At 38.7% G+C, this 16,302-nt stretch overlaps 1 protein-coding gene across 7 annotated transcripts in view; it reads right to left on the bottom strand.

Annotated features, from left to right (window-relative positions):
• Positions 1–283: 283 nt before the first annotated feature.
• Positions 284–16,302, bottom strand: part of BIRC6 (baculoviral IAP repeat containing 6) — a 183,831-nt gene continuing 167,812 nt past the window's right edge. For all 7 annotated transcript variants that reach the window (XM_082047541.1, XM_082047537.1, XM_082047538.1 and 4 more), the window contains 8 exons: positions 14,799–14,944; positions 13,907–14,017; positions 12,853–13,070; positions 12,229–12,390; positions 10,705–10,782; positions 5,830–6,018; positions 1,965–2,099; positions 284–967 (listed from right to left, as the gene is read on the bottom strand). In XM_082047541.1, coding sequence (XP_081903667.1) covers positions 788–967; positions 1,965–2,099; positions 5,830–6,018; positions 10,705–10,782; positions 12,229–12,390; positions 12,853–13,070; positions 13,907–14,017; positions 14,799–14,944 — 1,219 coding nt within the window. In that variant the 3' untranslated portion in view covers positions 284–787. The remainder of the gene's footprint in view (positions 968–1,964; positions 2,100–5,829; positions 6,019–10,704; positions 10,783–12,228; positions 12,391–12,852; positions 13,071–13,906; positions 14,018–14,798; positions 14,945–16,302) is intronic.

A 16,302-nucleotide genomic window follows, 5' to 3' on the forward strand; every position in this document is an offset into this window, starting at 1 on the left:
GACATTTCAACAGAGAAAAGACCGTGTTCCAGAATAGCCCTTCAGAAATTTAGAGTACTGTTAGTTTGCATAAAATAGCCAAACAAAAGAGGAATTCAGAAGTCCAAATTTTGGCATGAGGTAAAACCATGTGCATTTATTTCATCTGCATTTTAGAATTAGTAAGCATAAAATTAAATATGTTGACTGGGATGAATTCAGTCATACAAGTGCAAGTCTTCGGCTAGAATGTATTTCATGGCAGTTTATTTAAAAAATGTACCAGTAAATCATAAAAGAGGGATCATGTCCATTTAACGTTTATTGAAGTATACAGGAGGTTTTCTTTAGAATCAAATATGAGCATGAATATATGGCCAAACGTAAAATCTATCAAATTCAGTGAAAATTTTCTGACTTTAAATAGTAGCTGTAAGAATGACCAATATATATTCTTTGTTACAACCGCCCTCACTCTACAAGTAAAAAAAAAATAATAAACATTCAGTAAACATTCTTTCCTAAGGTAGTTTCCCTTATATATCAGTGATTTATCCATTTCTTGTATACATAACTTTTTAAACATACCAATCAGTGGTTCTCACAATTGAAAAATAAAAGCACAAAAAAGTTTACACTCTTGTACAGGTAAATAAAAGATCATCTTGAATTAAACTGTATATCTTAAGGGCATAGTATAGTTTCAATTTCATTACCTATTACATAATTAGTTTCTTACATACAAATATTGACATATTTGGCTTGTGCTTCAAAGCCTTTGTGTCTAGAAAGTCCATGTCAATGCAACTCATAACTTGAAATCAGTGGGGATGTCCTTACTGCTGCTGGGTTTGACCTGTTCGTGCAGCAGAGTCTCTTCTGAGCTACTTGTGGCACTGCACTTCTCCGGGGAGTCCTCGCTGTCTGGATCCAGCCCTTCCGGGCACGGAAGCTTCAGAAGTTCTTCCCGCAGCTGTGCTGTATGACGCTGAATATACAGAAAGATGTCAGCGTGGAAGACCATAGTTCAAACGATACTTTTCACAATGTTGGACAACGTCAGGCAGAAAAAGAAGTAAGTTGAAAAGGTGTAAATGTACCGTTTCAATGACTGTAAGGATCGGTGCTTCCCTTGTAGTGACAGAATAAGTAGCAGGGGCCACTAGGGACAAATTCAAGGCAGCAACCAGAACTGCAGCAAATAAGTGCATCAACAAAAACACCCTCTGTCTCACAATTGAGTCGTATCTGCATTCTGCGCTCACAGCAGAAACTGGCTTAGACGAGGCAGGTTATACAGTCAAAGCTGAGATTTATAAAGAGATCAGATATATAGAGATTTGTGTACTCATTATAGTAACTAACTATAACTTCCATTCTGAAGACAAGTCACATTGAAAGAATGCAAGTCTAGCAATAGAAAAGAAAGAGTCTCTACTTTTTTTTTTTTTAATTCTCAGGGGAAATAATAAATATAAAAATAACATAGGTCTGTTGTCTGTGCGGACACAAAATACAGAAATGATAGTACTTGGCTAGAAGGGAAGAAAACACTATAATGGTTAAAACTGTTGATAAAAGTTGAACACAGAGTAAAACTAATTGTAACGGGCCACAGTTTAATAACTGTGCTTATCTATTCAAAAAGCTTGTTTCCTGCCAAGGAACTGGTTGCAGTACAACTTTATCCTAAACCCCCACCCACCCTTAGGGAAAACAACAATACACTCTCTCTATCTTACATGTTTATAAAAAAAATAGGCAGGACAGGTGCTAAAGGAAAATCTGACTTGTAGATGTTCTGAGAAAGTGGAGTGCATATACACTTTATCTCTTGACAGTTGGGAAACTGAGGTTTGTTTATGTGTCTTACAGTAGCTGGAGTTTTCTGTTACTGTTATTATAAAACCCAGCGGCTCAGCAATCTTATTGCTGTTTGTCATCTTTGGATTCAAGAACATAAAACTATAAAAAGCAAGTCTTACCTTGAGAGCTGCTGCATGATGGGACATGGTCCTGCCTACCCGTTTGTCACTGCTGTACTGCTGGATGTCTGCTATCCACTCCTCACATTGAGCCATGATCTCCACTCTCTTCAAGTAAAAATGTTTGTGGATGACCTGCAAGAAAATATTCCAAATGAAAGAACAGCAATAATGGTTTTCTATGAACCCTATACTTTAACAATATAAAATTTCCAAGACCCATTTGAGTCTAAGTGGATACAAGGAAAAATAATCAGTATAATCCAGCATTGAACCAGGATGCAGATAAATTGTGGAACTTCTGTCCTTGGAGGTTTCCAAGACCCAACAGAAAAAAGCCATGAGAAACCTGGTCCGAGTTCAGCTGATCCTGTTTTCAGGAGGAGGTTGGCCCGGACGTCCCTTCCAGTCTGTACGAATCTATGATTTATGTGCAGTTTGCCATTTCAGCGTTCGCTTGTGGTGGCTGGGTGAAGGGTAAATGAGCGCCAGAAATACAGTATCACACCAGGGAAAAGAAAAAGTGATAGCAGAACGTTAGACATGTTTTCCAGTTCAAAGATGATCTGACTGTGCAGGAACTATGGATGGACACTCACGTGTGCACAGGGGCAGGGTTACACAGATGGAATATTAAGGCTTCTGTTGTTGCTTTCACAGTTTGTGTGATTAAAGAAGCACAAGTGGGAAGTACTAATACATGCACCACCTCTTTCCTGTCACTGACCACTTGCTGCCTGCACAGCAAACGGACAAGCACAAGCACTGTCAAACAGCGTGAGCGCAGGAACAGAACATGTCAGGGTCACATCGCTGGGGTGCAAGAGCTGCAGCCACAGCCACGTTCCCGAGGCAGAGGCAGCACCTCTGGGGACACAGGAACTCCCAGGCAATAGCAGTTGAGCTGCCCACAGTTTGGGTGGGAACCACTATTTGATCACATAGTAATTGTGGTATTTCTGTACCGATTTTTGTTTTACAAAAACCCTTTGGACAAAGTTGTGTAACTCTGGTTAGCGTTGGCTTTGTCTTAAACAGATTGCTAAAACTCTGCCTGCTGAAATAAACAATAAAATCAAAGAAATTTTATTGAGCACGGAGTGTTCTTGGCAATATTGCTACATAATTGACAAAATCACCTTTCCCTCTAGAGGTTAGAGTATATAGCTATCTGTCCAAAGAAAAACTGCATATTGAAAGCATAACTGACTTTAATTCTGGATGTGTTCCTTATATCCATAATGGAGCTTGGAAGAACTCCCAAAGACTGGAGTTTAGATCTCCTGAGCCTACCTGTCATTTAAGACACTGAAGGGAAGGCAGCTCAGATTTGTGAAGACAAAAGATTTGTAAGTTGAAGGATGTATGTTCTTTCTTAGAGCTCAGTTTTCAGGATACCTTTACATTTATGTTACAGAATGATTATTATTGTTCAGGTTCCTATAAAATGACTAGAGAGTCTTAACGAGCACCTTGTCTCTCCGAGAAGTGCTGATAATCTGTACCAGAGATGTATTTATATTTGCATGGGGCTGCAGACAGAATCTAGTGTTCTTCCAAAGCTTGGCTCTTGCATCAGAGAAAAATGTAATGCTTTCCAGTGCCAAATTTCCATTTTTTGATATGTGAAGAAAGCTACATGTGCCTTTACATAATGGCAGGGAATATGTATTCAGAGAAGCAGAAAGGGAGCTCTCGTTGCACAATGGATAAGGCACTGGGTAGGAACACAAGTGTAAGGCAGAGTGCCTGTGTGTTTAACACAAAAGCTATCTTGGCTTCAAAGGTCTCCTTACTGAAACAGGCTATTGTAGCTTCATACTTCTCAGAGTCTGGAGGATATCATCATACTGTCCTAAAGACCTCAACACATGGAAAAATAGAGAATTGTATCTTGGGAAATGAGGAAAACTGCAGTTACCTAAACCAGAACAAAACAATTGTGATGTAAAGCTTTGAGGGGTTGGCCAGTTCTTTTCTGCACAGCAAAACTCTCCTCTGTTTGCAAGTAACAGAAGGGAGTTCCCAATGTCCAAGATACCTCTGCAATTGCTACCTACCTCTTAATGCTGCTTTTCACTTATGTGTGTGTGTGGGGGGGGTTAGCTTAACTCAGCCCTAGCTACATACATCATTTATAAGGCCTGGAGTTGTATTGTTTTCAGCATCTGCCTTCTGGTAACAACATGCTGTGCAGAAGTCATCTGTTCTCAGGGCAGGGCTGGTTTGCCATTCAAACACCCATCACTGGCTGGATGCACCTTCTTGCTGCATCTGCCTGGAGAGGGGCAGGACAGCAGCTTACAAGCTCCCTTTTCATACAAGTTGTAGACAAGCTATGCTGCAGAGTCAGCACAACAAGGCTGAGATTCTTTTGAAGAAAAGCACAATAATGGCAAACTGGGATTCATTTATCAACTACTATAATATTGCATTACCTTCATTTCTGTATATGTGAAAAGAAAGATAGAACGTTACTGTCAGGGAGCTCACCACCTTCTGATACCTTAAATTAATTTAAACTTAATGTAATTTGAGAACTTTTTTGCAAAAGCAAAACTCTTACATTTAGCTAGAAAAAATGACCTATTAGCAGAGGTTATTTGATTATGCGTCATGATATTATCTTTATCATGGTCTTCAACTTACTGAGTAAAACATTTAAGAGGTAATTTAGAACAACCACCATGTTTTTCTTCATTAATTCAAGACACTACAGTACACAGCACGTCATTTTCCACCTGCGTGTGGATAAAATATTTACCTCCTGTCATGCAGGTGAAGTGTCCATGGTTTCTTATTCCAGAAGACACAGCAATTTCAATGGAAAAAGGTTTCTGCATTCCAAAGGATGTTTTTACAGGAAGGGATGGGAGACTACCCTCTCACTCAGAGGCCATACTTAGCCATGTGTACAATCCTAAAATAATTACCCTTTCTCAGCATTTTAGTATGCAGACAATCGAAAGCACAGGTGATACTACAAGATGGTTCCATATCTCAGTTTAGAAGTGGCAACAATTTTAGTGTTCAGAGTTAAATATGTTTTTCTCTAAGTATTTTTCTGGCAGTACCATGAGATGACTCATAGCTGACGAACCATTTTGCATTAATATTCATACAGATTCTCTTACTGATATATCTTCAGCTCTTTTTTCCTTGAATCCTTTGCCATATATGTTTAAGTCCCTAAGAACTAAATTATTCTATGATGCTATGGGTGAGTTACTCTATTTTCAGGAACACAAATTAAGCAATTGGATTTCTTTCAATATTTTTTAAGACAGCATGGATGCATTATAGTTAGTATTGCTGCATCAGCATCAAGACAGTTGTTTTCAAGAGGCACAGATTTCTACATTAGCACAGATGCTTTGTGGATCTTTCCATAAATAACATGCAGGCTGGAATTTTTTTGAGGGTATTTGTCCAATTTGTGCTGTTTTGGTGTATTTTAAGTGTGTCCTAATACTTGCTTCAAATTCATGTTTCTTGGAAAAATACTTGCTGTCAGCCATGCTGATAACAAACACACAGTGCCCACTTGTAAGGCTGACCAGCACTTGTCACAGGGAAAGTAAAACGCACCACCTGGCACTAAGAATGAGCCAAGTTGTATGAACCATTTTTTAAATCAAACTGTGCCCCAAGCCTCCTTACAGGTCAGTCCCAATTTGTGTGCATTCCCCTTTCCTAGAAAAGAATCTGGGAAGTCAGGTGCCCCTTATTCACTTCATTCTCTAAGTTGTCTCAGGAAATAAAGAGGAGCCTGAAAGGGATATCTCATGCATGCTTCCAAATACCTGCATTATTCTTAGTGCTCAAACAAGATAAATAAATATTTATAGTGTGTCACAAAACCTACCTCCTTAAAACATGGCGATGGATTTCTGATTTGTTCGAGCATTGCCCACTTGACCGTTGCCTGTCGGATGTTTCCATCATATTCTCTGGAGCTCTGGGTACCACTGGGAGTACCTCTTGATCGTTCATAACCCGGTTCATTAAAATATGGTTCTGCTACCAGTATTAGGGATTGGACAGACACTAACACCTGTTAAGAGAAGAAACTAAATATTAGAATTGTGCTACCCACTTGTTTTTACAAATATAAATACTTCTGCCCACCTTGTATACAAAACCACTTCTATGGCAAAATACTTTTTACTACATTTGTAATATAGGTTACGTCCATGCTTTCAAGCCAAAAACCATTATTACACATAAAAAACATCAAGTCCTACAACCGTGTATTTAGCTCAAATACTAACAAAATGACAAATATAAGTTAAAAAATAACAAACCCCCACAAAAATACAAATAAAAGTAAATGTTTAAAGGAAGAGATATCTGATTGCACCATTTTGTGAAAGAAAGTGTATTCATCAAGTTCTCAGTCAACAATTCTTTAACTTTTTCTGTGGCTGAGCTTACTGATTCTAATTCTGAACCAGACGGAAAAGGAACAAGGCAGTCGAAATCTGAACCACTGAAATTAATTTAGTATAGACACACTCCCATTTTTTTCTTTCAAACACATTCAGTTGGTTTATGTATATTTTTAGCCCTTTAGTTTCAGGTTTTACATACTACACTGTGTCATATGCCATTAAAACAAAACCTCAGTATTTCTCCTAGATAGGAAAAAAAAAAAGCGTTTTCAGTGCTATATCAACAAAGCACCAACTACTCTGTGATAAGGAAATGACAATTTTGTCCCTTTCAATTTTATTACTGAGTACATGTGGGAATAGGTGCTTACATATATACAAGGCATTTAACTCTATGCCCAAATATTCCTAATATAAAACAAAAGAATTAAGTAGATACATAGGACACTTAGGAATCCAAATGTGTATATATTACATATTCATGACTTGATGGCTGGCTATTTTTCCATTATTAGAATGTTTGTCCCTAACAACTTGTTGTATTTTATAAAAATTATGTTACTGCGAAAATGTTGTTATATAGGTAGAAAGACGTAACTGACTTTTTTTTTTAAATGAAGGACAGGTTTTTCTTACGTACTCAGGACAAAGTCCAGCAAGAATTTTAGGGATTACAATTCTGTGACACAAACCTAGTTTCAGAACTGTAAAGAATTCAAAAAAGGTGATTTGAACACTTACATTTCCTCAAATATTGAAAAAGTGATATGTTACATGCCTACGAATGGCATTTCCAGCCTACTTTTCTAGCATTTTCCTGGCATACTTAGGTGCAAGCCACCCACTGCAGTACATCAAATATGTCAGGGCAGCTGTTTCTGGAACTGACTCTCCTCCCAGCCTAGATACAATTTAAAGCTTGAAGCTGCTCCCTCATTTGGCAGCCCAGTTTGAGGATTTGGGTACGGATGACAACAGCCCTTCTTTTCCTTGGAACTTGCAGAACACAGAGCTGCCATCAGCCAGGGGCCGCGTCAGTGACAATTAAAGATGTTGGTTCTTTCACAGGGCAGCACCCCAACAAGGAGGAGCTGTGCTTGGTGTCTACACGTGGCCTTCTCTCAGAGCGCCTCTTGCAGCAACGCCAGCACAAAAGCCTTCCCGCCTTCCGTGCTCTCTGCGATGTGTCCGTGCTTCATAGACACAACGCCAAACCAGGAACCCAGATTAAAGCAACAGCCAAAGAATCAGTGCAATGACGCAGGTTAGTCCCACCACCACTCACAGAAACCCCCTCTGGCTCCTTCTGGGGCCACGGCACTTTCTAGCTGTAGCTGTGGAGTTGCTTTGCTTGAGCTGCAGCACAGCAGGGCCACCCAGGGCAGCAGGTCTTTACCCTGTTGGGGCAGGTGGCTCCACAGTGAACCAGCATCTTTGGCTGGGCTGAGAAGGAAAATTCAACAAGTGTTTGTGTTTCTCAGGAAGGTGCTTAGCTACCTGCTGTCACACGGTACCGTGTGCACCATCACACTGCCTCCAGTGCCTGCCATGCATTCAACAAGCGGCCTTGGCTATTTTGTGTTACATGTACAAAATTCAAATAAGGATAAATGCATTAAAACATAGAGAATGTGCCTTGCAAATTAGGTTCCAGCAAGAAAATGGCCACTTATGAAACCAAAAAAGGTCCAAGGCTTCAGGTACCTGAGGCATTTTGGTGATCTGTGGCCCTTACACATATCTGGAAGTAGGTGGGTTTTGCCTTTTTTTTTTTTTTTTAAATATATATATATATTTTATTTATTTATTTATTTATTTATTTCAGAATAGCTGTGGTAGAGCAATTTGACAGTATGCAGCACTGTACTTTCTTGGCCTTAGAAAACAGTTGTTATTATACTTTGAATTATAATTGTAATGAATGAGAAACTCTAAACTGATCTTCCAGTTTCATTTGGGTTATAAAAGTTAATTTCTGAAGTATTTTGGGTGGTCTGACAATAGTTTAATCTTTGAGCCAGAAAAAACATGTAGGGCTTAATTCTTTCCAACTGATTTATTTAGTCCTACAGCTGTTTTCCATTTAACAACTATGAAGTGTTTTTCTCCCAGTATGGGGGTTGGGGGACAGGACTTTTTCCTACAGCTTTTTTACTATTTTCAAAATGAAACCCTAAAACACTTTTAAATTTGAAACTTCAATGGTGCATGAGATTTCTAACAATCAGTTATAATATTTTGATCTAAGAAAAAAGATTAATGAAAATAAGGCTTCCTAGTACTTGTACATTTCTACATTGATTTTATAGTCCAAAATTTCAGTTTCTCTCTTGATTAACAAGTTGTATTTTGGTAGATTTATACTGTGTAAGGAACCACAACTTAGATCTCCAAATTGTAACTAACCTGTGAAGAGAGAGGGAGCATTAATATCTCCAAGGATGGAAATTCCACAGTCTCTCTTGGACATCATCCTAGTGTTTGATGACCCTCACAGTGAAAATGTTTTTCCTAATATTTAAGCAAAGCTCCCATGTCCCTGCATTTTCAAGAGGTGTCTGGCTCCACCCACTCCATACCTTCCCCATTCCGGTACTGACAACAGCAGTAAGATCTCTTTGCATTGGTCCAGCCACTTTGCCACCACTTAAAATGCACATCTCCCTGATGTGGTGACAAGGGTCTTTGTGCAAAGCCAGGCACCTCACTACAGAAGGCAAGCAGAGATGTGCTGCTCGCCTCCAGTAAAGCCACACTGCCCATCCTCAATCACTTTGTCTTTCGTGTACTTGACAACAGCTTCCAGGAGGATTTGCTCCATAATCTTCCCAAGGACCACAAGGTGTTGCTGACCAGCTTGCAACTCCCCAGTTCCTCCTTCTTGCCTGTCTTGAAGCTGGGTGTGAGATCTGCCAGGAAGGTTCCTTGATGGTTCTGACCTTCCGAAGATGAGAGCTGGTGGCTTTGCAGCAACACTGGCTGGCTCCCTCAGCACCCTTGGACGCATGAGATGTGGAGCCATGAACATGGGGGTCCAATCAGTTTGAACACTTCTGTTCTCTGCTGTGGGCAACTCCTCATTCTCACAGACCATCCTAGTGAGGGCTCAGGGAGATGGCAAAGCAAACCTTACCCCTAATGAATGATGCACAGATGACCTCTGCCTTTTCTGTGTCCCTGTCAGTACACTCCCTGCCCTGCTGAGCAGCAGGGAAGCCAAAGGAAAATGTGTTCTTTCGCTGCCAGCACACTTGTAAGAAGCCCTTCTTGCTCCTCTTTATATCCCTTGCCATTTTCAACACTGGCTGAGCTTTGGTTTTCCTAGTTTCTCTCCTGAATGCTTGGCCAATGTCTATATTTCTCATGAGTAGCCTGTCTCCTCCTTCCACCTTCTGTGTACTTTCTGTTTGTAGTGGAGCTTAAGCAGTTGTTCCTGGTTCACCCATGCTGGCTTTCTGCCACTCCTGCTTGACTTCCACACACGGGAACAGACCATGCTTGAACTTTTAGGAGACTGATCAACCAGATCTCCAAGGCCAATTCTTGAACAAGCTGAAATCTGTTTTGCTGAAGGCCAGGGCTGTAATTCTACTATGCTGAAACAGAAACTGTACAGTTTTTTAGGATTTGGAAGAGAAAGTGTACCTTGTGCTATGTAATAATTACTCCAAGAAAGGAATACATTCAGAAAGGGGCATAGGAAATAAGCCATTGCAAGCTTTACTTTTATTTAATGTATGTGCTTATTAGTCAGTGCATTTCCATGGCATAAAGCTGAAAACTATAAAGGGCTGTATGTCCTAATAAATTCCAGTAGAATTTAACACTAATTGTTATTGAACACAGCACACCTACACTTTAACTCCCTTCAGCTTTATTCCTCTGTTCAGCTTACTCATAGACTTTGGAGGAGCACCTTCACAATTCGCACTAGGACATTTCACCTGCTCATCTCTCACAACGTGGAGTTTGCTTTGTCTTCACCACAAATAGCTTGTGATAGAGAGTTCCAGGAGTTGATGCCATCTTGCAGACTATTTTTTTTAATCAAATATTTGAAATCATCCAAGCAAAGTCCAGGCAGTGCAGGAATGAGCTGCACATATGAACAGCCACTCTTCCAAGACAAGACCAATAGAAATATTGGTTGGAAAGAGCACTTTGAAGAACTTGTCTACTCTGCAGTGTTTGTTTTCTAGTGTTCCAAGGATGTTTTCTGGAGTTTCATCTTATTTATGATTGAGAAAGAAAATTCTGGTTTAAAAGCACTAGAAAAAGAATCCTTAGGACCAACAGACCACTTACTACTTCTAAATAATATCTACCGAAGAGAAGGAAGAAATGCTCACCTGCAAAAAACTCGATGTTTGGGGATTCCATTTCTCTTCTGGCCTCCCATGCCATGTGTTAAGTATGCTTAAACACACCTGAAAAGGTGACATTATTAATACCACAGACAAATATTGTGATAAAATTGTTCTGCTTGGGCAGAACAGAATGCTAATATTCCATTTACATTTATTTAGACAAACTTTTGTATAACTGCATTCTAGAAGACAAATCTGTTGCCTATGAAACTAATTTGTAATCAAAGCAGATAAAAATAATGTGGATAAACAAGAACAGGATGTTAATAAATGAGCATCCAATTCTTTACTCTCATCTTTAAATACTGTTGTGACACTTATTGTCGTGGTTTTTAAAAGACTCCTTAAGTACGTGAAAGGTGGTTTCTGTCACACAGACTGTCAAGGAATTGAAAATATTCCTTAACTTTTATCACTGATCTGGACTTTAGGGAAGTCTATGGAGTTCTTGAACCTTATAATGAAATGCAACAATCAAAGACAGGGAACACAAAGAGACAAAATAAACAGAAGAAACTTAGAGGTATTTGCCAAGATTTAATACTAGGCAAAGAGAAAAGGACAAAGTCTGCAGTATAAATTATGTTGTTTCCATGTTAAGAGAAAATCCCATGTCTAGCACTGGAAAGAGGTATAACAGCTCGTGAAAACAGGGGACATGGGGAAGCCGTGAACAACAGCAGAATAATGGAAAAACATTAGCCTATGGATTAAATATTGACACACGCACACAAAGCTGAAGGAGTGTAGTAGCGCTACAGACGAAGCTACTTAGTGGGACTGTGCTTGGTGGAGGCACACACGCAGCCATCTCTACAGCTCTGTAGGGAATTCAACGTGTGCTGATTTTTAATATACACAGATGTCGCATCTCCCTGATACGCACTCGGATTTTTGTGACCTTTCTGGAGCCTTTAGAATGAGCCACACCATACCAAGCAGATGGGGGGAGGGAAGGGAGAAAACTTGTTTGTTTTAACTTTTATTGCCAAAAGCTTAATAATTGTTTTCTGAAAAATAGTCAAGTCCGTATTTTGGAGTTAAATTTTCTTTTATAAAGGATACCAAGGTTAAGAAAAGTCTTGTATCTTCTCTAAAGAAAAAGCATTTTTGCATGGAAAGAGAGACACAAGGCACTTGGCAAACACATTCAGCTGCAGCTGATACGTAGCACACTTTGCCCATGGAAAGGGTATTTCGGCTGGCCAAAACAAATTTCTTCCTGGTCAATTTAGCAAAGCAGGTGGAAAAGAACATTTTTCTAGGTCAAAATTACTTGCTTTTTGATACAATCCAACCCATAGAGGCTTTAAAAAAATCTCCAAGACTATTCAGAGAGGAGATCATTCCCATTTGAAACCCTTCATGTCAGTTTGAAGACCAGTTTTCACTGAAGAGCTTCCTCCTGTATGTTTGGAGCAGCTGATCACTTGATTGCAAAAGGAAAAAAGTTTCCTCTCTTTCACTCCCTTGTTACATCTATACCCAGGCACAAAGCTGACCTACCTTGCCATCGTTGTAGAGGTTTGGATTAAATCTCACGCTGTGGCCTCCAGTTGTTTCCAGATTCACAAGTGGAGGGGAATTAGGATAGTCTTGTGGAAAATATACATCAAATTCAAAGCAACCATTTGCGTAGGGGGTGTCTGCAGGACCAGTGATAAGAACCTACCATTGTAAAAAAAAAAAAAACGAGATGAGTTTTTTAAAAAACCATTATATTTGTCACACAGTTGATATATGAAGCATTTTATTTCTACATGCTACTTATCAGAAAATACCATTAGTCATCATAATCATGTGCAGGCTGTCAGTCTGTCCATTTTTATACCCTGGCTGAGCGAAGCCCTCTGCCAATGTTCTTTTCTCCAGATTACAAATGGAAAGCAAAACAGAAGGAGCTAAAATTCTACCCTCTAATGGATGCTATTAATAGAATTTTGCTCCTGGCTTCAGGTCCAGAGATATTTAATATACTTCTCCATACCTACTCCTTTTAATTGACTTCAAGGGCTGTATGCAAAGATACACTTGGACCATAATGGAGTAACAAACTTTTTCCTTCAGAATAGCTTCAACATTTACATGCCAAGCTGAAGGAGGGAAATAAAAATAACTTTGCTTCTTTACCTTCATGATGTCAAGCCGCTCCTCATCACAACGCACAAAAACACTGGATGAGGATGAGAGAGGCAGCGATGTGGAAAGAGTCACAGCTTCTTGAGCAAGACGTCGGGCTCTGGCAGCACTGTTGGCGTCACTTGCATTTTTTACCTGAGACATGTAGTGGTAATTGACTTTAAAAACCAATTTTCCATCATCATCTTCAGAAACCATTTCAAATGTATCTAGAAGAGAATAAAATTTTAATGCATCAGGAAAGCAGGCAAGTTAATAATGGATTAGTCTTGGGTAAAGACTCTGAGTATTAAAATCAGGAAACTTTAATTTGCATTATACTAATGCAAAAGTTACATATTTTGTGAGTTAACTGTGGTCACAGAAAATGGAGCATTAGCAGTCCTGGGCTGAATTAATTTCTGCAGAGAATTTACCAGCTTTCACATGCGACTTGTCAGAAATGCACCGCTTCTGATTTAGAAACCTACCAGCTACTCTCCTGACCAGGAATATAATGATACTTATGAACACATAATAATGCTAATAAAGGAACTGGTATGAAGCAGAGTGCCAGCGGTACTTACTTCTCTGGCGGTTGCAATGTTATTAGAGAATCAGAAAAACACTGCCGTGAAGCAAGTTCTCTTTAATCACTTGCTCTGCAGGAGAGTTGCCTGGGTGAAAAGCCACCACTACAAACTTGACCACTCTTGGCCAGCACTCTGCAAATATTTGTGAGGAAAACCCCTTACAAATACAAGAGCAAAGAAATATGACTGCAAATGCTGTCACTGCAGTTCAAAAAACGCTCACAGCACGTTTTTGCAATAATTTTGTGTCTCTTTTTGCACGACATTTGTTCTTTATGTGTTTGTGGTTTGTTTGTTTGGTTTTTTAAAACATCTTCCCTTTATGGCCACTGTAAGCACCGATTCCCATCACATTCTCCAAATGCAAAACACAATGAAGTTTACTTCAGTTTAATTTAAACTCCCTCCAATAGATTACATATTTCTTCAGTATCTTATTTCTAAAACACAAATATTCACACTTCTCAACCTACCAAACTGGAGTTTTTTCATGACAGCCACATACTTTTCTTCAAGAGATCGTAAAACAGACAAAGGCTTGGGCTTCACAGCGGTCTTTTTGGAGAATTCAGCCATCTTCTTTTCTGTTACACAAAATGTGATGATTGTTTGTGGTTAATCACATAATTTTCAGACAAGTGTAGCAAGTACTTGAGGATTCTCTAACTTGAAATGACATTTTATGGTTACGTTGTTCGCAGAGAAGCGTCAAAACTGGGGCTCATGACATACAAATCTGTTTTTCTCACTACCATACATTTCATTAACTGAACAGCTCTAAGCAAATAAAGGTCCTAATCTCAGCTCAGAAACAATAAGTACTGCTGCTATAAATATTCTTTTATTGTTTCTTCTACTTTTTTAACAATTAAAAATAGGAAGTATGACACAGGCTTGTGTGAATGGACATTCATACATGTATTCTTGATGCACACTCCAAAATCAGGAGCTGATTTTACACACCTTTTTGACATCCACTCCCCTGATCAAGCTACTTAACCTTCAGGTTTTTTAACCACACAACCAGGTGGTCCTTTGAATGTCTGCAGGTTCAAGCCATGATTTAGACACTTGCTCTGCATTCATCTAGTTAAAGGCTTTACTATAAAGGTCATGTATGTTGTTTTCTGCTGAGAAAAAACCAAAGGTGCTACATAATTGCGTTGTGAGATGTACTCTCGCTTACTTGAATTATTCTGTTTCCTGAAAAAAAGACATTGAAGACTACCACAAGGTTCCAGCCCTCTTTGAAAATGGAAGGAAGTATTTTTTCTTCCTCTTAAGCTACTTTCTAAGCTATCTGTTAATGATACACAATGATACTGTTATAGAAATACTTTTATAAATACTGTGTATTTATTTTACCGTGGTTTGCTTGGCGCAAACTGGTGGTAGCAGCATAAACGATCTCTGCAGTCTTTTGGATGTCTGGTACCAGAAGTGTCAGTCCCTCTGGTTCTTGATCAGAAGCATCTGGTTTTACTCCGGCTTTAGCCTTGTCTTTTTTAGACCTGTTTTGAGCAAAGAAATAGGATATAGCATGAGGGAATATTTTTCAACCAGTCATACAGTACTCAGCATATTTGTGAACAAGGAAAAATACTAAAGATTAAAGATTAAAACAAGTCTTCTGAAATGGAATGTCTCTGTCTTTCTCCACGTTAATCACTGAATGCAGCAATCAACTGTGACAACACTGAGCATACAGTCTTGATTCGGCAAACAGAAATACATCTGATATGAAGCGTAAAAAAATGAACACAAAACCAGTGACACTAGTATACTAGTTTCTGCTTCAACCACTTACTATCCCTGATTGCTACGCTGCTTGCTGTCCTTATGTTTGCACACTTTCAAAAGACATTAGAAAAGCCCACAAAATCAGCATGAGAAAGATCACGTCATGAATGTGCACTTCATCTGCCCATGTAGATCCTGGTGCAAACTCAAGACCTGAACAGGTAATCAAGTACTTTCCTACTCCACAGTACATTAGCGATTCTTTAAAAGATGCTGACAGTAAAACACTAAGAAATCAGTAAAAATTCACAACATGTCTATGAACTACAACCCAGGCATCACAAAAATGAGGTTTGTCTCTCTCTGCAGTTCTCTTCTGGGCTATAAAAGTTAAGACCTTTTACTTACTTTACCTTACCAAGAATAAACAGTTCAATGGAACATAATTTTAATAGTCTTACAAATATAAAAGGCGCCTATATTATATTGGATGTTTATAATCAATATATTGCAAATTAAAATACCAATTTAAACATCTCAAATGTTTATAATGAAATAATTTGAAAACACAGTATATACTAACACTCTTGTTTGACAGAAGCTGGTTGCCTAGTAATAAGATATATTTAAATATTTTGATTGTGATAACCCAGTCTTTACTAGCATATATATTCAATTGTTGAAATGAAGACATGGTATTTGATAACAGTGCAATGTAAATGTATATATTTAAAAGCTACTATGCTTTAAGAGCTAGCATAAATGTACATTGCTATTCTGCAAAATTAAAGAGATTCTAATGCTGACAGCCACTAAATTATTTTACTGTAATTTCTGTGTTTTGTTTGTTTGTTTTAATAGCACTTGTTCATTTTAAGAGTCAAACAAATTCAATAGCCAAGAAGCACTGGTTTTCTCTTTCCCACTACCATACCCAGCAGCAAAACAGAAAGCTATCTACACAAGATAATTTAGCAACTTAATGCTCTGATGTCCCAAACATATTTTAGCAACTGCATCCTTTCTGTGTTTTAATTCAGACTGAAATTATGCATAAAGAATGAGTCTCTAAACTATTCAGTAGCGGTGATTACAGTAATACTCAAAGTCTTTGTACTGTACCTAATCG

This window comes from Streptopelia decaocto (genome assembly GCF_964273445.1).
Source record: "Streptopelia decaocto genome assembly, chromosome: 3".
NCBI lineage: Eukaryota > Metazoa > Chordata > Aves > Columbiformes > Columbidae > Streptopelia > Streptopelia decaocto.